The sequence below is a fragment of the Pan troglodytes genome, chromosome 21 (genome assembly GCF_028858775.2).
Source record: "Pan troglodytes isolate AG18354 chromosome 21, NHGRI_mPanTro3-v2.0_pri, whole genome shotgun sequence".
Lineage (NCBI taxonomy): Eukaryota > Metazoa > Chordata > Mammalia > Primates > Hominidae > Pan > Pan troglodytes.
Genome location: NC_072419.2, coordinates 14424884 through 14450525, shown reverse-complemented (window position 1 = coordinate 14450525; position 25642 = coordinate 14424884). Strand labels below are relative to the sequence as shown.

Sequence of the window (25642 nt, the reverse complement as noted above, 5' to 3'; positions counted from 1 at the left end):
CCCACAAAAATGTTTTCTTGCCTTTGAAAACATATTTTTTTAGTATGGTTATATAGATAACTGCCAAAAACTTTTTTTTAACTGAAATGTTTGAGTAAGTGACTTTAAGATGAGAGTCTGTCCATTAATGTATGTCTATTAAATGACTTTGAATCAAAACTTTTTCATAGATTTTACTTGAACATGTCTGAGTCATGTGGTCCCTATTTATAAAGGTCTACCTACTTTGACTATTTAATTTTATGTGTGAAGAAATGAGCTTATAAAAGTAAAAGAAATAAGCCCAGTGCAGCATTTAAGTAGTGGAGATATGTTTAAATCCAGATGTTCTTATTCTGTGCTTAAACAAATTAAATTAGTTTTTTAAATCGATATATAATAGTTGTACATATGCATAGAGCATATAGTGATGTTTCAATACCTACAATGTGTAGTAATCCTATGAGGGTAATTAGCATATCCGTCATCTCAAACATTATTCTGTACTTCTACAAAAATTGTTCACTGTTTCCTACTGATCATTGTCCTAGTTCAAAATTTTTGTGGATTATACTTCAATGAATATGTATTGGTTTGGTTTACAGACACCTTTAAATAATGGTTTCACTTCCTTTACTTGCATCCATGTTGTTATCCATGATTACTAGTGCTACTTACTGTGGCTGCATTCAACTGTGGGGACTAAATAATATTAACCTGAAGGTTCTGTGCCATTCATTTATTTATTCATTCATCCATTCTCTTATTCACTCACTCATTCATTCCATAAATATCATAACTACTGTGTGCTAAAATATTTTTATGAAATAAAATAATTTTAGATCCTTGGATAAAATGACAGTCTATTCTTGTAGGAGACAGTTATATAAACAAGCATTTTGGGTGCAATAAAATGTTGCATAGAAATCTATGGGCATGGCTTAAAAAAGAATATGGACAATAATGTAAGAGTGGGTTAGAAAACACTTTTCAGAATGAAAGATGATGCTTGAGTTTTGCCATGATATCAAGCCAATAGACTCTACTTCAGACTGAAGTACTGGCAGAATAAAGCAATTATGCATAACAATTTATAAAACACATAAGCCATTTAGAGAATTTAGACTTTAAAGTGGCTGAAAACCACTGAAGTGTCTTGATCAGAGAAGCAACCTCATCATATAAGCATTTTACAGAAATCATGCTTTGCACAACGGACCTAATGGATGGAGGTGGCAAAATTGTGGTCAGGGAAGACATTTAGGAAATGTTGTTGCCCAGAAAAGAGATAATTGTAGAGATGACCTAGAGTAATGGCAGGGAGGGGACTGAGAAGGTATAATTAAATTAGAAAATTAAGACAGTTAATCACAGAGACGGCCCAGGGGATCTGGCTTTAAAACACTAAGGAAGAATAGAATTTTAGTCTTGTTCCATAATTGTTTCAAATAAGGAACAAAGAAGGAGGTCATTTTATTTTTTAACCACCTTTTCAATCTAGGATTTCCAGTGTATATCATTTTCTACAACTTTATTCCTTAAGATATGTGCAAATCAATTGAATTAGATTTACTATCACACATTATGTTGAAAAATATTTTGGTTTCTAGATCTTCATTCTGTTATCACTTTAGCTAGGACCACTGCCACCACCACCACCACCACCACCGCTACCACAACCTCCATTACCAGGACAACCACCAGCACTGCTGCCACCCAACACCACTGCTATCACCATCACCACTCCCATCACCATTATCACCACTCCCATTACCACCATGACCACCACCACCACCACCACTACCACCATAGCCACAACCTCCATCAACACCACCATTACCAGGAACAACCACCACCACTGCCACCACCACCACTGCTATCATCACCACCACCATCACCACTCCCATCACCACTATGACCACCACCACCACCAGCACCATAACCACAACCACCATCAACACCACCATTACCAAGACAACCACCACCACCTCCAACACCACCACCAGTATCACCACTACCACCACCACCACTCCTATCACCACCATGACCACCATGACCACCACTACCACCATCATCACCACCTCTCTTTTCTTCTTATCCATATGGATTTCTGGTTTGTTTCTAAATATTTTTGTGACATTTTACACATAGTAGATAGCCCAAATATTTATTTACTGAACTTCTTGATGAAAACTATGAGTCTATCTAATTAGAGAAAGCTCAAAAAAAAAAAAAAAAGATAAGGAGAGATGGGACATTTGACATTTAAAGGGAAATAACTTATTTATACATGTACAGTTTACATCGTCTACTTTTCTGTAACTATTTGGTTCTTTTATTTAACAAACAAGAATCATCTCTATGACAACAATTGCACCAAGTAACACATATGCTCAATCTGGATCGGAAGGGAGCAGTGGCAGGGCCAGTTCTGGGAAATCCAATTTTCTCCATTTCACAGGTCCTCATGCAGAAATCACATGGATTGACTGAGAGTCACCCACCCTCTTTCATTTTCCTTTTTCAGAAAAGTGCAGATTATATTTTCAGGAACATGAAATCATGAGCAACTGTGAAGATCTAGACCAAACATCTGACTGTCTCACCATTTTAATAATTGTATTTTAATGAATGCAAATTAGAATGGAAGATGTAATCTCTTACTGTGTGTGGTTAAACTGCCCTTAGAGAACTTCAACGCAAGCTCCTAACATGTACTTAAGACAGAATTTGGTCTTTGTCAGAACTCACACTAGCAAACAAATGGCTTTTTTCAGCAAAGGCATGGTGCCTTTTAGAGTTCTTTTCTTTTTCTTTTAATTTATTTAAATTAGGCTGTCTCACTTCTACTGTGGCTTTGTGTTTCTGAGAAACTTTTCTCTAGTCAGCTCTTCATATACAGGCATACCTCAGAGACATTGTGGATTCAGTTCTGGACCACCACGATAAAGCAAGTCACATAATTTTTTTGTCTTCCCAGTGCATATGAAAGTTATGTTTTTGCTATACTGTAGTCTATTTTGTACAACAGCATTATGCCTAAAAAACAATGTATATACCTTAATTTAAAAATACGTTACTCATAAAAAATGCTAATGATCACCTGAGTCTTCAGCGAGTTGTAGTCTTTTTGCTGGTGGAGGGTCTTTCCTAGGTGTTGATGGTTGCTGACTGATCAGGGTAGTGGTTGCTGAAGGTTTAAGGTGGCTGCGGTAACTTCTTAAAATAAGACAATGAAGTTTGATGCATCGATTAACTTTTCCTTTCAGGAAAGATTTCTCTGTACCATGAGAAGCTATTTGATAGCATTTTACCCACAGTACAACTTTTTCAACATTGGAGTCAGTCCTCTCAAACTGCCACTGCTTTATCTGTGAAGTTTGTGTAATATTCTAAATCTTTTGTTGTTATTTCAGCAATGTTCACAGCATCTTCACCAGGAGTTGATTCCATCCCAAGAAACCACTTTCTTTGCTCATCCATAAGAAGAAACTCTTCATTCATTTAAGTTTTATCTCATGATTGCAGCAATTTAGTCACAGCTTCAGGCTCCACATCTAATTCAGTTCTCTTACTGTTTCTGCCACATCAGCAGTGACTTTCTCCACCATAGTCTTGAACTCCTCAAAGTCATCCATGAGGGTTGGAATCAACATCTTCCAAATTCCTGTTAATGCTGATATTTTGACCTCCTCCTGTAAATCACAAATGTTCTTAATGGCATCTAGATGGTGAATCCTTTCCAGAAAGTTTTCAATTTATTTTGCTCTTATTCATCAGAGGAATCATTAACTATAGCAGCTATAATCTTATTAAATATATTTCTTAACTAATAAGACTTGAAAGTCAAAATTACTCCTTGATCCATGGGCTATGGAGTGGAGGTTGTGTTAACAGGCATAAAAACATTAATCTTTTTGTGTTTTTCCACCAGAGCTCTTGAGTCACTAGGTGCACTGTCAATGAGCAGTGATATTTTGAAAGAAATCTTTTTTTTTCTGAGCAGCAGGTCTCGACAGTGGGCTTAACATATTTAGTAAACCGTGCTGTAAACAGATGTGCTGCCATTCAGACTGTTGTTTTATTTATAGAGCACAGGCAGAGTAGATTTCGTATAATTCCTAGGGTTATACTTTGCAGCCATGAATAGACTTCTCCTCTCTAGCTATGAAAGTCCTAGATGGCATCTTCTTCCAGTATGAGGAAGGCTTGTTTGGAAGAAGATGCCATACAGCCTGTTTAATCTACATTGAAAATATGTTGTTCAGTGTAGCCACCTCCATCAATTTTCTTAGCTAGATCTCCTGGATAACTTGCTGCAGCTTTTCCATCAGCCCTCAGCTGCTTCATCTTGCACTTTTATGTTATAGAGATGGCTCCTTCCTTTAAACCTCAGGAATCAACCTCTGCTAACTTCAAACTTTTTTTCTGCAGCTTCCTCACCTCTCTCAGCCTTTATAGGATTGAAGAGAGTTAGGGTGTTGCTCTAGATTAGGCTTTGGTTTAAGGGAGAATGGTGGCTGGTTTGATCATCTACCCAGACCACTCAAACTTTCTCCCTATCAGCAATAAGGCTGCTTTGCTCTCTTATCATTTCTGTGTTCACTAAAGTAGTAGCTTTAATTTCCTTTAAGAACTTTTTGTTTGCATTCACAACTTAGCTGTTTGGCACAAGGAGCCTAGCTTTTGTCCTGTCTTGGCCTTTCACATGCCTTCCTCACTAAGCTTAATAATTTCTGGTTTTTAATTTAAAGTGAGAGGTATGTGACTCTTCCTTGAGCGCTTAGAAGCCATTGTAGAGTTATTAGTTGGCCTGATTTCAATATTGTTGCTTCTCAGGGAATAGGGAGGCCTGAGGAGAGGGAGAGAGATGGGCGAATGGCCAGTGAGTGGAGCAGTCAGAACACACACATTTATTAAGTTCCTCATTTTAAAGGCGATGTTTCATGGCACCCCAAAACAATTACAATAGTAACATCAAAGATCACTAATCACAGATCACCGTAACAGATGTAACAATGAAAAAGTTTGAAATAGAGTGAGAATGACCAAACTGTGACACAGGGATACAAATTGAGCACGTGCTGTTAGAAAAATAGTGCTGATACACTTGCTTGATGCGGGGTTGCCACAATGCCACTTGAGCATTGTACATACCTTAATTAAAAATACCTTACTGCTAAAAAATGCTAATGATTATTTGAGTCTTCAGCGAGTTGTAGTCTTTTTGCTGGTGGAGGGTCTTTCCTAGATGTTGATGGCTGCTAACTGATCAAGGTGGTGATTTGCAATTTCTAAAAAACTCAGTAGCTGCAAATTGCTATAAAGCAAAGTGCAATAAAACAAGGTATGCCTGTATACATTGTTCAAGATACTCTAAAAAAATATTCACTTAATGTTCCTGGATTGTGTTTTAAAATTGCTGTCATGTGTCTGGGATTTAGTTACTACTCTCCTCTAAGTCAGAACAGATTCCCAGGCCAAAAGCTCCAAGGGTTTGAAGGCTGAGCTCAAATCTTGAGTACTTACATTTTGAGTACTTGAGTACTTATATTTCACTTTTATACCTTGTTTTAAATTAAATATGGAAATAAAATATTAATAAGATAGCAAACAATGCCACTGCCCATTGACGACTGTGTTTATCAATCAATGTACTTAATGGCAAATTCACAAATATGGAATGCCACACTCTTAAACTCTAAGAATTAATAAAAATATCCAAGATTCATGAACATTTTGCTAAGTGGGAATATTTTGGCCCTTTCATTAAGGCAAAATTGCTTTTCTCTCTGTGTTAAAATAAATTGTAAAACTGTGGACGAGGCTGCATAAGCAGCTAATAAAAGGGGCTTATATCTGGTTATAAATTATCCTTATTGTCTTTGCTTCTCTAGAAATTCACAATCCTATCCTCTGAGCAAATCATTATGTCATTTCTCCCTATATTCCCAATACTACCTGCAGAATATAAAAACCACTTGAAATGATGGCAGATAACAGACTTTTACTTAAGAAACATTTAATTCAAATGGGAGGCACTTTATCATAGTAATCTTGACTAGGATAAAACTGTTATAAACAGAACCCAAATAGAGTTGCCAAACGCATCCTGCAAATAAATCTTTCTCCACCTACTCATCTTTTTAGTTTATATTCCCTGCACCATCAGAGGAAAATGGTAATAATAGTTAATATTTATCTGAGTGTTCAACATGTATCAGGCACTTTCTAAACACACATTCAACTCATTTAATCCACAAGCTAATCATATGTGGATCTCTATCCTCATTTTATGGCTTAGGACAATGATGCACCGAGAAGTTAAGAAACTTGCCACTTACACAGCAAGCGAGCAGCAGATGTGGGATTTAAGTCCAGGTGGTCTGATGACTTACCCTAAGCAGTGAATCACTTCTTCCTCCTGTACGGGATCTGTTTATTGATAATATTTAATTTCTCATAATGCAGGTTGTAGCTACATGGTGGCAGACACAGGAATGTAAACTGGAGAGCTATACATATGCTCAATTATGAGGTTTGAAAAAATACCATTGTCTATGTTTAAGTGTTTTTTTTTTTGTTGTTGTTGTTTTTTACATTTGACTTGAAGTTCAGGATCCTGTACATAACTAGATAACCAGGGCAAACCACACCAATTCAGAATATTATTTTATACTGTCTAATAAGGTTATTTATGACTACACCTAGGTTTTTAAAATAAATACCATGCTACGTCTATTAGGACAGGTAAGCTCATGGAAACATTGAAGGTGAGCTGTGCAATATGACAGCTATATAAGTTAATTAAAATGAAATAAAGGCAAAATTCCAGTTTCTTAGTCACACTGCCACATATCAGTTGGTCAGTGGCTACATGACTAGTGGTACTGTATGATGGACGTGCACAGATCTAGAACATTTTTATTATCACAGAAAGTTCTATGGTAGTCCATTGAGGCCCTATCTTTAGAGAACCATTTATGAAATACATTTGAGATGAAAGTGTACTGGGCTTCTGGTTTAAAATGATGGACTGAGTACATATGAATTCTCTTGTTAAGTCAAGACTCCACTGAAATTAAAGTATAGAAATGCAAATATTTATACACCAATGACAGCAAAGCAAAGGAGGATAGAGGACAGAAACAGCAGAGAAATTTTAAGAAACTTTTGAAAGCCTGTTGACAGCAGGAAAACATACAGAAAACTGTACCTTGAGATAGGCTTTCAGGAAATCCTAGAGGAGGTAGGGGTAGATTATGTAATAGAATGCTTGAGAGGCTGTAGGTATATAGTCTGCAAGGATGGCAGAGAGGGTAGTGAAGACGAAACACAAGGGGACTGACTGAAGATCAATATAGGAAGCTGTTATGCCTGCCAGCAATCCTGCTCCCACCCTACTTCTTGTGCAACAATGGACACTTGGCACTGACTTCTCAATAAGAAAATAGCTGATCCTTTCTAAAGAAATTAATGAATGGCTGGGATGAAATATGGGTGGGTGGCATTTCCAATATGACATGATGCTGTCCTGATTCTGACACTTGAGGAGCTCACAGTCTAATTGCCTCTTAGTTGACATTTCCTGCATTTTCTTACATGGAGTTCCAAGAAAGAATTTCCACTCCAGACAAGGACTTGGCAAGAATGAAACTAATTTACAAAACAGGGCAGTTCCTCAATCTTTCTTCCTTAAATATAAATGGAAAATTTAGCATCACTAGGCATATCAGAAACACCAAAACATAAAAAATCAAGATGAATCTATGGAAAAGCTTATCCCAGGAAAAAGAGATAAAACAAGAAAAAGAATTTTAAAAAATCCAAATGATACTCAAAAAAGTTGAAAAAATATATATAAATAGGAAGAATCTGCCATGAAAAGAAAATTAGAGCATAAAGAAGAGTTCCCAATGATTAGAAAAATGACTTCTGATTTTTTTAAAAAAGGGGAAGTCGAATATAAAAAAGAGCTCTCAAAGATTAAAAACATGATTGCTGAAATGACTGAATGGCTGAGCAGTAAAGTCAATAACATTTCCCAAAGGGTAAAACAACAATGAGAACAATAAGATAAATAGAAAGAAAAAATTATTATATGAATGTACATGAAGACAACTTTAAAATGTCCAATATCCAACTGATAGGAGTTTCAGGTAGAAAAGTAAAAGAAAGAGGCCTAGAGGAAATTATTAAAGACCAACAATTTCCGAATGCTGATAATGTAAGTCATTAGAGTGAGAAAACAAATCACAACTTATCATGTTCCTTATGAAATTTCAGAAAAGTAATGTGTATAAAGAGATAAAACAAACATAAAACTGTTTACTTATAAAATAATTCAAATCAAACTGGTGTCAGTCCTTTCATCAGCAATGGGTACTAGAAGACAATGGACTGATGTCTTTAACAATGGACTGAGGAAAATGGTTTTTCCATTTAGATTATTATACCCAATCCTATTGTCATTCACACACAAGAGAAGCTATTTAGGTGGTCTGTAAGTTTACCTCCCTTGGATCCTTTTTAAGAAAATAACAAAGGAATCTACTACAAACAAATGAGAATATAAACCAAATGAGGGCATACTCAGACTACAAGATATTCAATTCAGACAGAAGAAGAGCAAACTCAAAGCTGAAGGCAGACATTATGTCTTGTGAGTAGCCACAACAGAATGGAACAGGAAGGCAGAGGGCTCCAGGGGTTATCTCCAGGTGGGGAATAAGGTGACCTAATAGGTTAGATCAAATAATTGAAAAGTTTGAAGAACTTGATAATATTCTGAAGTTTCACAGTAAATGGAAAAAAGAAAAGAAAAGAAAGGCAGTTAGAAATCTAATCTAATCCTAATCACCTCCCAAAGACCCCATCTCCAAATGCCATCACATTGGGGATCAGAGCTTCAACATACAAATTTTGAGAGGATATAAATATTTAGTCTATAGCATATAGGTTTAACAGTTTCCTATACCTATAATTTTAGGAGAAAAATATCACTATCATCATTTGAAAAAAATAAGAATAGTTGAAAAATAGCCTTGTATAAAACAAAGTTTGGAAAATGATAGCATATAATTTATAAAATAATTATCTTGTCTTTTAAAATTATTCTTAGTCAAGTCTGCCCATTATCTCCATTGCTTAATTTTACAGATTACCAACGACCTATACCCATTTGCTTAAATTTCCAAAACCTGATTTTTGCTACGCTCTTGAACCAGTTGTTTTTGCTTAGTATTGCATTTTGAATGTTAAACTTGAGAACCAGTTTTGTTTTCATGATTCTTTTAGCAAATGGTTTGTTATTAGGACATGCTAAAAATAATAGTTTAGAATATAAAATATGTTTTTAAATGTTGCAAGTAGATTTAAGAGAACAGTAATCTATTTTTAAACTGAACTTTCAGAAATTAATATATTTTAAAACATGATTAGAGATGTAGCATAGAATTTTAATTTTTTTTTTTTTTGAGACGGAGTTTCACTCTGTCACCCAGGCTGGAGTGCAGTGGTGCAATCTTGGCTCACTGCAACTTCTGCCTCCCAGGTTCAAACGATTCTCCTGCCTCAGCCTCCTGAGTAGCTGGGACTACAGGCACCTGCCAATAGGCCTGAGGCCTGGTTAATTTTGTTTTTGTTTTTGTTTTTTTGTATTTTTAGTAGAGATGGGGTTTCACCATGTTGGTCAGGCTAGTCTTGAACTCCTGACCTCGTGATCTGCCCGCCTTGGCCTCCCAAAGTGCTGTGATTACAGGCGTGAGCCACTGCACCTGGCCAATTTTTTATACATTTCAATGAGCAAACATATATTTACTTATAGAACAATATTACTTAAAATAGTTACTAAAGCTATTACAACTTGTTATTAAAGATTGTTTTTTGAAATAGGTTTGTGCACTGCCTGTTACATTTACAGTGCTTGACATTTTTACTTTTTTTTTTTTTTTGGCTATCCAAATTGTTGAGGAATAATTTTGCTAAATGATAAAATGGTATAATCTTATTAATTGAAAATATTTAGCAAGAGTATACCCTTATAAAGATAAACACGCTTTATGTCAATGTATTATCTATTGATACTTTTGTATATTTTACAATTAAATTGCCGTAAGTGGTAACATTTTTTTTGTTGTTTTTGGCCAAGAAAACTACCACTAATATTCTAGCGCTAACCCTAGGGTATACTTTTATGCTAAGATTATTGACCCAGGTATGCAGATGGGAGTCAGCCTCCATTTGACTGGAATGTGGAGGACTCTAAACCCAAGCTGCCTGTTAAGTTACAGTTTCCCTAAGGTGCTTGTTTTACTCTCTCCAGGTGATGATGCCAGGGAAGCTGTTAAACATGGCTTGAATGGGATCTTGGTGTCGAATCATGGGGCTCGACAACTCGATGGGGTGCCAGCCACTGTGAGTTTTGGCAAATGCTAAGATTTCCTTTTGGAGTTCCCATTTCCATCAGTGTGTTACTATCTCTATGTCTTCCTCCTCTCTGTGTGTACTTTGTGTAATCACTCAAGGTGAAATACGTGCAAATATGTGAGATCTTGGATTTTAAGTTTAGTGGCACATAACTACCCAAGTTAAAAATTTATTTATGTTTAATTAGCCCAGTGCATTTATTTGTAACCTATGAAAGTCTCTGTTAAATAATAAGTCATTTGTGGGCAAGGATTATTCTGGCATTCATAGATACACCAATAGGTATGTAAACTGGAGTATGAAAGAAAGGATTATGCCATGAATGTCCAAGGACATGAGCTAACAGAGAATTGTGGGATTTCAAAGGCTGTGGTAGAATCTGAGATCATCAGTACAATTGAGACAAGAAATCAGGAGGAGGGACATAATAGGAATTTCCTGTGGGGTGGCGGTTGAAAAGCTGCAGAGAAATGGTGGAGAGTTGGGAAAAGGAGAAAAAAGGCTTAGGTCCGGGCAACGGGAAGTGAGCTGCAAATAGGCTACTCTGGCTGAGTTGTGAACCACCTTGGCTGCACATTGGAATCATCTGGGGAACTTTAAAGAATCCTGATCTGCTCCCCAGGTCTATTTATCAGAATCTCTGGTTGGGGCTTAGGGGTGTATAGGCACTAGTATTTTTTTAAAGCTATCAGGAGATTCCAATGTGCATCTTTGGTTTTTATGCACTGGAGTAGGCAAATCAGAGTCCAAAATCTAGATGTAAAAGTGAACTAAACTGTCCTGAAAGGTGTGGGACTGAATAGAACTGTATCGAAGAGCAATTAGACCCTGAAGATCCTAAAGCCAAGAAAACCGACAGAGGCACTTAGGGTAGATTTTAAGATCAGAGACTGGGGGTCCAGAAATGGATCCGAAGCCATGGAGAGGGACACATTTCCTGGGGTGGATTTTATGGACCCATGATCCAGAATGGGGGCCGGGGGCCGTTGGTGGGGTGCTATCAAGTGGTTCCCTTATGTGCTGTCCACTTGTGGGGATTTGGCCAAGCCTCTTGTAGATGGAGCAATGATGTTGCAGATATTTTTTGCTTCTGCTCTGGCCCCATGTGGACCCTCTTTGCAGTGTGATAAGCCTAAGAGTAAAATGGGAAAGAGTGAGATGTGCTCAGGGAATACTAAATAATCCATCTTGTTTGCAGTGTCTGATGCTGTAACTGCCCAACCGTTTCTCCTTGTCCACTGTATAGACAGAGCCAATTTATCAAGACAGGGGAATTGCAATAGAGGAAGAGTTTAATTCATGCAGAGCCAGCTGTACTGGGAGATTGGAGTTTTATTATTACTAAAATCAGTCTCTCTGAAAAACTGGGTTTTAGGGTTTTTAAGGATAATTTGGTGGGGAAGGGGTTGGAAAGTGGCGAGTGCTGATTGGTCAGGTGGGAGATAAAAATCATAGAGAGTCGAATTGTCCTCTTGCTCTGAGTCAGTTCCTGGTTGAAGGCCACAAGACCAGATGAACCAGTTTATCAGACAGTGGTGCCAACTGATCCAGGTACAGGGTCTGCAAAATATCTCAAGCATTGCTTTTCGGTTTTACAATGGTGACGTTATCCCCAGGAGCAATTTGGGGAGGTTCAGAATCTTGTAGCCTACAGCTGCATGACTCCTAAACCATAATTTCTAATCTTGTGACTAATTTGTTAGTCCTGCAAAGGCAGCCTAGTCCCTAGGCAGGAATGGGGTTTTGCTTTGGTAAAGGGCTGTTATCATCTTTGTTTCAAAATTGAAGTATGAACTAAGTTTCTCCCAAAGTTAGTTTGGCCTACACTCAGCAATGAACAAGGAAAGCTTGGCCGTTAGAATCAAGATGGAGTCAGTTAGGCGAGATCTCTTTCACTGACATATTTTTCTCAGTTATAATTTTTGCAAAGGCGGTTTCAGTGGGAGTGGGAGAGTTTTGGGAAATGCATCTGCCTGGATAGATAAGGAAGGAGATCCTTGACTATTATGAGTCATTGGGTGTGCAATAGAAGAGCCTTGGCTTAGCAGCAATGAGTCTCATAAAGTGGATTTTGTCATGACAAGAGGCAGAAAGGCCAATGAGGTAGTCTTTAAAATTACCATAGCCAAGAAAAGACAGAAGGAGGGCCTGAACTGCAGAAGGACAGAGGGAATTGCTTTCTGCTCCCTATCTTGGTTTCTTCATCTTTTAAAATTTAAACCTTTCAACTGTAATGTTTCATAATGTGATTTACACAGGCAAAGTAACTAGCATCATATAACAAAACTTTATATATCTATGCATATTTACTAAGTAATATATATATTTGTTAAATATATATATGTGTATATATATATATGTGTGTATATATATATATTTACTATCTATCTACCTATCTATCTATCTACTAAGTAATGTGGGTGAACTTTCCAGACCACCACCTCTCTCAGAACTGGATTCTTATATAAATATTTTCCCTTTTATCGGAACCCTTCAGTGGTAGTTATTATATAGATGGTTGGAATTGGGATGACCATTTGAATTTATCCACACAACTGGAAAAAGAGTAGAACAAATACTTTAGCCAACTAGTAGTGGTCTGTTGTTTCACTGAACTAGCAGGTTGATTTAGTGACATTCATAGACCAATTGTGTGGCTGTGATGGCGGAGTAAATGATGGCAGGGAATATTGGGTGTGCATATTGCGTTGAGTTTTTCCTAAAGCACTAATGGTAGGAACCAAGTAAGTCTTTGTATATTGTAGGATTATACAGTCAAGTGGTGGCTCACGCCTGTAATCCCAGCACTTTCAGAGGCCAAGGCAAGTGGATCACTTGAGGCCAGGATTTCGAGAGCAGCCTGGCCGATGTGTGAAACCCCGTCTCTACTAAAAATGCAAAAATTAGCTGGGCATGGTGGTGCACTCCTGTAATCCCAGCTACTTGGGAGGCTGAGGCAGGAGAATTGCTTGAACCAGGGAGGTGGAGGTTGCAGTGAGCCGAGATCCATGCCCCTGCACTCAAGTCTGGGCGACGGAGTGAGACTCTGTCTCAAAAAACAAAACAAACAAACAAAAGATGAAAAGTAATGAAAACTGGAAGTTGTCAGCTCTTTGAAACTCAGTTTTGCTCCCAGAGACACACTGTTCTAGGTGATATTAAATGTTGGTTGCAGGTAAACAGACGTGGAAAGTGAAGACCTCCTCTGAGGAGGGTGGAGAGGTTGGTCACAGCACAAAGCTTTTTCTCAGATTCATGACTCACTTGTGTATGGAGATGTAGACTTAGTGGGCAGGCCAAATTGTTTTCTAAAAATTAAATATAAATATACTGAAATCAAATCTAACTAGATTTTAAGGGAAAAATAGCCAAATGGTGTTGCTTATTTCCCTCTCGCTGAGAGAATATGGACACGTCTAGAAGGGCTTTTGAGTTTGTTCCCTGAGACTGTTTTTTAAAAAACAATAACCGAACCTAAGACTTGAAACTATAAAAATTCTGTAAGATAACATTGAAAAAACCCTTTTAGACATTGGTTTAGGGAATGATTTCATGACCAAGAACCCAAAAGCAAATGCAATAGAAACAAAGAGAAATAGCTGGGAGTTAATTAAACTAAAGAGCTTTTTGCACAGCAAAATGAAGTCAGCAGAGTAAATAGACAATCCATGGAATGGGAGAAAATCTTCACAATCTATACATCTGATGAAAAACAAATATCCAGAATCTACAACGAACTCATACAAATAAGAAAAAAACAAACAATCTGATCAAAAAGTGTACTAAAGACATGAATAGACAATTCTCAAAAGAAGATATACAAATGGCCAACAAACATATGAAAAAATGCTCAACATCACTAATGATCAGGGAAATGCAAATCAAAACCACAATGCGATACCACCTTACTCCTGCAAGAATGGCCATAATCCAAGAATCAAAAAACAGTAGATGGATGCAGCGATCAGGGAACATTTCTACACTGCAGGTAGGAATGTAAACTAGTACAGCCACTATGGAAAACAGTGTGGAGATTCCTTAAAGAACTGAAAGTAGAACTACCATTTGATCCAGCAGTCCCACTACTGGCTATCTACCCAGAGGAAAATAAGTCATTATTCGAAAAAGATACTTGCACACACATATTTATAGAAGCACAATTCACGATTACAAAGTCGTGGAACCAACCCAAAAGCCCATCAATCAATGAGTGGATAAAGAAACCGTGGTACATATATATGATGGAATATTACTCAGCCATAAAAAGGAATGAATTAACAGCATTTGCAGTGACCTGGATGAGATTGAACACTATTATTCTAAGTGAAGTAACTCAGGAATGGAAAACCAAACATCGTATGTTCTCACTGATATGTGGGAGCTAAGCTATGAGGTTGCAAAGGCATAAGAATGATACAATGGACATTGGGGACTTGGGGGAAAGAATAGGGGGTGGCAAGGGATAAAAGACAACAAATATGGTGCAGTGTATACTGCTTAGGTGATGGGTGCACCAAAATCTCAAAAATTACTACTTAAGAACTTACTCATGTAACCAAATACCACCTGTACCCCAATAACTTATGGAAAATAAAATAAAAATTTAAAATTAAAAAACAAACAAAAGACAATAACCAGCTGGGTACGGTGGCTCATGCCTATAATCCCAGCACTTTGGGAGGCCAAGACAGGCAGATCATCTGAGGTCAGGAGTTCGAGACCGGTCTGGTCAACATGGTGAAACACTGCTTCTACTAAATACACAAAAATTAGCCGGGCATGGTGGTTGGCATCTGTAATCCTAGGTACTTGGGAGGCTGAGGCAGGAGAATCACTTGAACCTGGGAGATGGAGGTTGCAGTGAGCCAAGATTGTGTCATTGTACTCCAGCCTGGGCAACAAGAGCAAGACTCTGTCTCAAAAACAAAACAAAACAAAACAAAACAAATCATAACCCTCCTCTTTGCATGTCGTATACATGAGGGGAGATACTTGCTTGAGTTTTGCCTCACACTTTAGAGCAAATTTAAGGCTCATGATGATGAGAGAAATGTGAGAAAGGATTTGGTGTACTGCAAAGTACAAAGTTCCCTCAGTGTGTGGGTTTTTCTGTGAGCGGTAAAGGTCTTGGGGGAGGCTGTGGTGTCCAGGTCTCAGTACTTGCACAGAAGAACTTGCTACACTGCAGATTTTGTTATGTCATAAGTCAGAGCCATGGAGGCAGCATGATGTCATGGGAAGAGCACCGAAATGGGAGTCTTGTCTCACCTTTCTCAGGGTATAAGGGCTAGGTGAGTAAGCCAATGAGACTTTTAAGCCCAAACATCTTCACAGTATTGTGTTGCTTACAAAAAGAAAGTGGACAACAATATGAATTATACACTTCTATTAGGTTGGTGCAAAAGTAATTTCACCATTACTTTTAATGGCAAAGACTGCAATTACTTTTGCACCAGGCTAATATAAATCACAGAGTTTGCTTATGTGGAGAAATACTTACTGTCACTAGGAGTCCTAGAACAGTAATTTAACTTCAGTTCATCTTATTATGTTGCTTCTGAGAAGAGTTGCCAGCCTCTGCTACACCCCAGAAAAACTAAAAAATAAGATTGTGTTAAAAATATGCTTATTACCTCATGGTTATAATGTGATCCAGATTGGATCTGAAGTAATTAGAGAATAATAGGATGGAATCAAATTGGTTTCTAAAATACATAGCACTAGATCTTCTCAAATTAAGATTCTCTGGAGTATTTGAATCCTATGAGCATTTTTTTTTCAATTTTGCATTTTCATTTTGATGCTATCTGGACACAAACTACCTCAAGCTTAGAAATAATGACTTTCTTTCACAGTGAAAATTATCAATGGCAAAACATTTTTATAGAATAAGCATTTGGGTTGTTAAGTTCTTGGGGATGTTCTGTGAAGTGCTAAAGGGATTTAAATTTTCTTCTGTAAAAAGTCCATGCAATTCCATCTTTGAGAAACATTTAATGTATCGGATGGCTTTTGCTGTGTAACAAACCACTCTGAAACTTACTGGCTAAACCACAATCGTCATCATTACATTTTACAATTTTGTGGGTTGGCAATTTGGGCTGAGATCTGCTCAGTGTTTCTCTGGTCTTGGCTGGACTCATTCACATGTGTCTGTGGCCAGCTACTAGGCCTACTAGGAGGCTGTCATAGGATGAGCTCAGCAGGGATGGCTCTGCATTGTCTCACATCTTCCAGCATTCTCATGAAGTGGCAGGTCTCCTAGAGAGTGAGTGGAAGCATGCAAGGCCTCCTGAGATCTAGGCTTAGAATGGGCATCCTGTCACTTCTCTCAATTCCACTGATGAAAGCAAATCACAAGTTCAATTCAGATCTAAGGTGGCAGAACAGAACCCTCCTTCCTTTCCCTTTCTCCCATAATGTTGCAAGGAAATGAAGATAAAGAGGAGATCATTGCAGCCATTTTTGCAGTTGCAAACAATCAGCAAAATGTATATGAACCAGTGATTTTCTAAGTGTGCTTAGGAAAAGCCCCTTAGGGCTGCGTGGTGAAGTGTGATGGGTGGGGTGGGTAGACAGTCAAGGGAGGATTTATGGGCAGTGACTTGGACTCTGTCTCTTTTGCATTTAACTAAGCACCTCTGGTTCCATCTACTTTTGTTTATTTTAAACTATTTTGATTTGAACAAAGGTTTCCATACCTAAAATGTCAGAAATCAAGAGTATAACAATCGATGCAGTAGGAAGATGGAAAGGTGAGAGCTCCTTGCCAGCAGAAGTTGTGTTTGGGGGAGGGGTTGGGGGAGCAAGTTGTGCAGGGAGCATTCTGGAAGAGTGTGACTTGAACACAAATGAGAAAGAGGATTCTCTTTGCGAGTCAGATCCCTGTGGGTTTCTTTCTACATCCCTTACTCTGCCTGACGTTAGTGCCTTAAATATACCAGGTCCTTTATAAAGTGTTTGATAAAACAGTGAATAGAGGGATGAATGAGCAACAGTATACAGGGATCTTACCATATTTTCCTGGAGATTAACTCCAGTGGAGTTAAACCCACAATTACTTGCCCGAAGAAGCACTAAGGAAATAGCTAAAATGAATGGTCTCACAGATGTATAGAAAGCTGAAAAGAGGGAAACATAAACAGGGACATAACATAGTGAGTCTGTCTACTGTATTTATTTATCTAATCTGTTTGATCAGAATTATTTTGTGTAATATACACCTAGTAAAACTGCAGCTATTGAAAGAAAAAAGGGAGGATTGAAACACCTAGCAATAGATGGAACATTGTTGTTCACAGACACATGAAACACAAATCTGGGCTCTGTTTTTTAACTCAGGATTCACATTTTTAAGTACCTTTATTAGTTTACTTTTAGGCCGGGGTTGGCATTGGAAATTACCTAAACACACTTGATTTGACTGACTTTGAAAATGTGTATTGAACCCAAGCTAGATAGTATTTTTTTTTGGTTCTGGTTTCAAATGGGGAAATATGCTTAATTATAGCTTGCATCATGGCTTGGAAATTGTAGCATTTATATGTTGATGTAACTTGCCTGAATGCAAAAAGAGGACTATGTATAGGAAAAGGGACATATGTAAATAGATCCAAAGCATGTTTGGCAAGGCAGAAAAGCTAAAAGGGAAAGAGGAAAATTGCATTACCTGCCAAACATTTAGGGGCCACATGCCAAGTGTTACCTTCACTTCCTTCCAATCTGTAGCCCTGTTTGGTCTTCAGCCTCATACATAAAACCCTCTAAAGTTTTAGGGTAGAAGTGGGATAACCTCTGAGTGATTTCAGCACAATTATTTCTGGAAAAGGTGGACTTGAGTGTATGGCAGCTTCCTCAGCATACATTTTAAATAGGAACAGTACTTAATTTAGATTTTTACATTTTGGGATGAATGTGGGTGATTTCTACAGATTTCGACCTCTAGCTCACCTTGTAAATTGTTTTAATTCTCAAATGCAGATTCACATCAAAGTAGCCAATTGTATTAGTTAGCTACTGCCATATGACATTATAAAATGAACAATCCCAAACTCAGTGATTTAAATCATTGAAATAAATGATTTCCACGAAAGTTTGTATTGACCAGTGTCTACTGATCTAGGCTTGGTACTAGCTAGGTGGCTGGTATCCAACTGTCAGCTCCAGCTGGGCTTGGCTGTGCTAGCTCTGCTTCCTGAATATTTATCCTGGGGCCAAAGATGAGGGGGAAACAATACCTGGTGGACGGTCTTCTCATGGCAAATGACAAGGTGCAAAAAAGTAAGTGGGAATACATGAGGTTGCTTAAGGCCTATGCTCAGAAATGGCATTCTACCAGCTCTGCTCACATGTTATCAGCCAAAGTGGCCAAGGCTAAGTTGCAGGCAAGTGCACTTTGATGCCAACCTATGTCCATCATCACCAACTGCCAATCAAGACCAAGATCTTTATGGTGCAAGTGGTCATATTCCTTAAAAACAAGAAAAATGTTTTCACAGAGTGTTCTTTAATATATGGTTGGATGCAAAATATTTTGGATGAGAAAATAAGAGACTAAGTTGTTTTATTATTAGTTGTGTTTGCATTTTACACACTGCTTGCACTATTATCTGAGTATGAATTTTAACAATTGACTTGCAATGAGTAATGTTCAGAATAATTTATGTCAATAAAATACTTCATTTACTTTTATACATTTTATAATCTCAGCACTTTGGGAGGCTGAGGCAGGCAGATCACTTGAGGTCAGGAGTTCGAGACCAGTCTGGCCAACATGATGAAACCCCGTCTCTACTAAAAATACAAAAATTAACTAGGCATGGTGGTGGGCACCTGTAATCCTAGCTACTTGGGAGACTGAGGCAGGAGAATCACTTGAACTCTGGAGATAGAGGTTGCAGTGAGCCGAGATCACAAAACTGCACTCCAGCCTGGGGGACAGAGCAAGACCCTCTCTCAAAAAAAAAAAAACAAAAAAGTTATGAAAGATCAAGTGTTTTATGTTTATAATTTTTTGATGACAATCTTTGAATATAAGAAACAGAAAAAAAGACAACCTTGCACTTTAAAAGAAAAATAAGCTGCTCATTTCCAAATTTAGTTGGTGTTTTAGTTACTAGCATTTGTACCTCTCTTCTTTGAGGAGGAAATAATTTTACCATTTACCCCAAACCTACTTGGCTTCTTTCACTCTAAGCCCTAGCTGGATGTGTCAGTGGTTTTTGGAGGTGGAGTTGAATAACAATTCAGTGTTAATAGAGTCACATTATTGAACTTTTCTTTCCCCAGATTGATGTTCTGCCAGAAATTGTGGAGGCTGTGGAAGGGAAGGTGGAAGTCTTCCTGGACGGGGGTGTGCGGAAAGGCACTGATGTTCTGAAAGCTCTGGCTCTTGGCGCCAAGGCTGTGTTTGTGGGGAGACCAATCGTTTGGGGCTTAGCTTTCCAGGTAACTGGACAAAGAAATGAATATATAAAATAGACAACTTGACAGTAAAACAAATGAATAAAACAAGTCAGACTGATTTACACAATAGTTCTGTATCTTTTCACTTGGTTAGGGGGAGAAAGGTGTTCAAGATGTCCTCGAGATACTAAAGGAAGAATTCCGGTTGGCCATGGCTCTGAGTGGTAAGACTCATTCTTGTTTACAACTTTCTTTTCTTTTATGATCTTTAAGTCAAGGTCCTTGGTGGAGAGAAGTGAATTTGAAAGGGAAGAGTGTGGGATCATTTGAGTATATTAAATTTGACGTTGACTCCATATTTACAGCTTTGAGGAACTCTGCATGTGCAGTCTCTAGTAATTACTTAACCTGTTTTTCACAGCTTTATTAGGAATATTTTGGTGAGTACGAGTACTTGGAGGTGGTTGTAACATCATATTCTTCCTCATCTCATAACACATGAACACATACATCTACCTGGATAGTCAACAGCTCCCTTCGGACATCTAAGTGGCATCCCAAACTCTTACCTGTCCAAAACTAAGCTGCTAACTTTCCACGTTAAACCTGCTCCACCTGCAGTTTCTCCATCAGTTCATGTTAATCCCATAGTTTCAGTTGCTCAGTACAAAAATCTTCAGTCATTCTTGACTCTTCTTTTCTCTCACACCTTCTTACTCATAGGGGCTCGATCTTCAAAATATAATCAGAATCTGACCTCCCTGTCATCTCCACTGCCACCGCCCTGGCTGGAGCCATCATTGTCTCTCATCCCATGGACATTGTGGGTGGGCACGTCTATTCTCACCTATCTCCCCTCTCCCAGTCTGTTCTGATCATGGCGGCCAGAACGGTTCTTTTAAACATTCATTGAGATCATGTTACTTTTCTGATCAGAAAACCCCCAGTGGCTTTTGGTTTACTCAGAGTAAATGCCAAAGTCTTTATAGTGGTTTACAAGGCCTCATATGGTTTGACTCCCATCATCTTTCTGATCCCAACTTCTATTAATGTCACCCTTACTTATTCTACCCATGTGACATTTTGCCTCATGATGTCCCTTGACTATGTGAGATATGTTTCAGCCTTGGGGTATTTGCAATGGTTGTTCACTCTGCCTGGATGCTCTTCCTCCAGACAGCTACATGAAAAACTTCTCATCTTTCATGTGTTCACATAAATTGTACTTTCTTAAAGGTGCCTATCCTGATTACTGTGTTTCAAATAGCAGTTTATCCTCCACCCATCTATTCGACTCCCAGTTTTCTTTTCCAGTTTTCTTTCATCCTTTTTCCATAGCACCTATTGTCTCCTATATATCATCTATCATAGAATTTCCTTTTAAAATTATATGCATTATATATTATCTGTTTCCCCTTTACAACATAAGATACATGAGGCAGGGGGCTTTATTGTCTTGATTGCAGTATTTTCAGTGTCTAGAGCAGTGCCTGGCACACAAACAATACATATTTGCTGAAAGAATAAATAAATAAATAAATAAATACACATTAAGATATTACTAGTGACTATTTCTAATTTGACTCAGAAAGAACCTGTAGCTAGAAAGAATGGCTGTGAGTTGATTATCAGCTACCCCATTTTTGAAGGTAAAGAGGGTTTCATTTTCTGTAATCCATATGATCTGGATTGTTCCCATAGGTAAAACTCCCCAGATAAATGGTCTACTCACCACTGTACTCAGTCTGCAGACAGAGCCTCAACAAGAAGAATGCCATTCTGTGAATCCTCACTATGCATTTTAATTTGCTACAGACATATCCTAAAAGAGAGCTTTCAGTCACTGACTCTCTATTAAATGTGGCAGAAAGAATATACTCTTTGTGTTAATAAAAATATGTGCCAGTCATTTTGTGTTAAGGACTGTTTAGGTAATAAAAAATGGTCTCATGCCACATAAGATTTGGCAAGCCTACCTTGAATCATAAACCTTACATTTGTCAAATTTTACATTCCTTGGGAAAACGATTACCTGCCTGATTATTATTGCATTCAGTTCATATTAAATGTGTACATTATTTTTTCAGGGTGCCAGAATGTGAAAGTCATCGACAAGACATTGGTGAGGAAAAATCCTTTGGCCGTTTCCAAGATCTGACAGTGCACAATATTTTCCCATCTGTATTATTTTTTTTTCAGCATGTATTACTTGACAAAGAGACACTGTGCAGAGGGTGACCACAGTCTGTAATTCCCCACTTCAATACAAAGGGTGTCGTTCTTTTCCAACAAAATAGCAATCCCTTTTATTTCATTGCTTTTGACTTTTCAATGGGTGTCCTAGGAACCTTTTAGAAAGAAATGGACTTTCATCCTGGAAATATATTAACTGTTAAAAAGAAAACATTGAAAATGTGTTTAGACAACGTCATCCCCTGGCAGGCTAAAGTGCTGTATCCTTTAGTAAAATTGGAGGTAGCAAACACTAAGGTGAAAAGATAATGATCTCATTGTTTATTAACCTGTATTCTGTTTACATGTCTTTAAAACAGTGGTTCTTAAATTGTAAGCTCAGGTTCAAAGTGTTGGTAATGACTGATTCACAACTTTGAGAAGGTAGCACTGGATAGAATTGGAATGGGTGGCGGTAATTGGTGATACTTCTTTGAATGTAGATTTCCAATCACATCTTTAGTGTCTGAATATATCCAAATGTTTTAGGATGTATGTTACTTCTTAGAGAGAAATAAAGCATTTTTGGGAAGAATATATCTAGTCCTTTTGTAACAATATGAAATTTTAATTTTATTTTCTGAACCTTAATTATCTCCTCGTTTCCTTTCTGCATACCTTATTGGTTCTCCTATACCTCCTACTTCTCTTTCTTTACTCTTTTGATTCTTTACCATTGATAGCCATGTGCAAGGGTAGCTACATAATGTGTGAGGACTATGCCAAATTAAAATGTGGGCCCCTTGTTCAAAAAGCAAGACAAAACCCTTTTCCTTCCTTCCACAGTTTTTCTCTTAAGCTGTCATGGAGACTTGCTGTTTCATGTCATGCTTCCTTGGGCATGGGGATACCCACATGGCAAGAGTAGAGCCTTCCAGGTGCCTGGGGTATTGCCTTACAACTTGCCTTGATCTTACCTGTGCCCATGCCCAGAACCCTGCTGGGGGTGCAGGGCAAAAATACTAAGCAGAATGCCTGAGCCAGCAACCAAGAACTCACTTAGCAGACATGGGGAGGTGACAGGAGATGGAACAATGTATGATGCTAGGCTCTCAGTGTCCCTGGCACAAGTTCCATTGTTGCACCGTGCATCACTTATAAAACACAAATTCAATGATAACATTATTAAGTATTTCAAGCCAATAACCACAGAGCATCAAACCCTAAGCCCAAGTCCCCTTTCTGAGCATGGAGCCCTGTCCACTGCATGAGGAGCATGCCCATGAAGCCCTGATCACGTGACTTTTATATTCATTCCCAAACCAAGCATTTTACAAATTGGAGGTGAACTAGGTAGCCAAAGTAATTTTGAAGTTGATTTTTCGTCATCTCTTTGGTTGTTCAACCACTGTGAGGTACTTAATGAAACAATTCAGAGAATCAATACCTGAAAATATGATTATTATATTATGTTTTATTATTATTATGCTTTATTATTCCCAGAACTCTTTCTCTCTCCCTTTTTCCTTCTAAATGCTAGGAGATTCCTAAATATTAGCATGAACACACAAAAAACTTTTTTCTGAAATTATATACCAGTCTGGTAAAAAATAATCACTTAACTTTATGAAAAAGAAAAGTTATCCCTTAACTTTTTCTCAAAATACACAGAGCAAATATTTCTATCACATCATGTAATTGGTTTATGCTTTTCCAATTAATATTAATCAATGAATAAGTATATAGTAAGCACCTCTAATTCCCTCAACAGATTCAAAATGCCTTCTCTGTTGGCACAGAATTTCCATTTTGACTACATCACAGTGTGTGGTTGTGTGGGCGCTTGCTTAAAAGTTGATAACTTCCCAGAAAATAGAGATCTCCAAGTGGTGTTTTATGTAAGGTTTATGCAAGTAACAGTGAGAATGGGGATTAGTGGTCTTAATTCGTGAGTTTCTCATAATTTTTAAGATTCCCTGAGCCACAATAACTCCTTGAATGTAGATTTTCATTTATTTTTTCAGAGTTGGAATATATCTGAATGCTTTTTGTTTGATAATTTTTTTCATAATCAAAGATATACAGCTTTTTGCTTTTACTTTTTTTTAATGAGTGATATGGACCCAATTGTAACAGTACTGAAATCAAAAGTGCGTAATGGTTAAAAGAGGAATGGTGTGTGTTAGTTGTACAATCCCTTCCAAGAGTTTTGAAACTTAGGCTTGATAGATTGCTTTGAGGAAGCCAACAAATGCCTCTCTTCCTAAGTTTCTTGAAATATGTTGGCGGGAGGGGTAACAGGGCTTCATAAGGGCCGCCTCTGCCTTTTGTGTATGTTATTTTGTGTATATAGTGCTCTAGAGCAGTTTCTCAAGCTTTGATAGTGCATCAGAATCAATGGCAGGGCTCGTTGAAACAGATTGCTGGGCCCCACACCATGGATTCTGTTGCAGCCATCTATGTGAGCCAGCTATTGGGTGTGGGCTCCAGGCAGAGAGGCCAAGCCTCACCTTAAAAGGCCAGCTGTTCCTTAGCCAATTGATACCTTTTCCATTGAATTGTATTTCTTATTGACATATGAAATTCATACAGCGAGGTGTGTAAGGTGCTGAAACCTGAGTGTATCGGTGGCTACACTTTACATTTACACCTATATGCCTACCTCCCAGATAAAAATACAGAACATTTCCATCATCTCCAAACATACTCCTTCTACCAGAGATAAACCTATGCTGATTTCCATTGCCATTGATTGGTTTTCACTGGCCTTACACTTCACATAAGTGGAACCATACAGTGTGCACTTTTGTGTTTAGTTTCTTTTGCTTAACATATGTGAAGTCCATTCATGTTTTTGAGTGTATCAGAAGTTAGTTCTGATTATTGCTCTGTAGTAATCCATTGTAGGAATGTACCACAATTTATCTATCTCTTATCCTATTGGGTTTTTTTCCAGTTTTCTGCTGGAAGTTGATTCTAAATGATTTTTGCAAAAATGCAAATTCAGTGTTATTTTATAATTTTTCAAGAAATGCAAGACATTCAGATTTTTATGTAAAAAATTTAAATATTGGACGATATTTAACATTTTGAACACTGAGCAGGTCATGTTAAACATGGATGTGGCCCACAAGCCACAAGTCTGAACCCTAAAACATTTTATCCTCACAGATGTTTTCCTCATGGCTGAAATCACTCTTATGCCCTGACACAGAATAATGCCTGAGACCTGTAGCAGTGATGGGTGCCTTCCAACAGAAATTGCCAGAATCTCCTTTGTTTAAGCTTATTTATATTCAGCTACCTGGAAGAATGTGGGTGTGAAATAAACCTTCTTCTCTTTACGAGGCTTGGGGAGCCCAGGTTCCCAGGCCTGTAGGAATGAATTGAATAGTATTGATGCCTCTTAGCGTGATGTTTGCAGACTGCATTTGGGTCATTGCTGTGTTATTCATTTGCTTGTTTATCTTGCCAAAACATTGGCGTTTGTGAAACAGCTTTAGAGGGCTGTGGTGGATTAGGAAAGCATGAAAGGAAGTTGTGGCTTGTTCTCAAACAGAGAGAAAAGACTTTTCTCTTCATTGTAAAATTCATAACTTATTTACTGTCTGATGGACTATGTTCCATGTCAGTTGCATAGCAACATAATAAAGTTTGT

General features: G+C 37.8%; 1 protein-coding gene across 1 annotated transcript in view; it reads left to right on the top strand.

Annotated features, from left to right (window-relative positions):
- The window catches only part of HAO1 (hydroxyacid oxidase 1), a 57526-nt gene extending 34945 nt beyond the window's left edge, over positions 1 to 22581 (top strand). Inside the window, exons 5-8 of the mRNA XM_001167611.6 lie at positions 10304 to 10395; positions 19696 to 19854; positions 19967 to 20036; positions 21900 to 22581. Coding sequence (XP_001167611.1) covers positions 10304 to 10395; positions 19696 to 19854; positions 19967 to 20036; positions 21900 to 21970 — 392 coding nt within the window. The 3' untranslated portion in view covers positions 21971 to 22581. The remainder of the gene's footprint in view (positions 1 to 10303; positions 10396 to 19695; positions 19855 to 19966; positions 20037 to 21899) is intronic.
- Positions 22582 to 25642: the final 3061 nt, after the last annotated feature.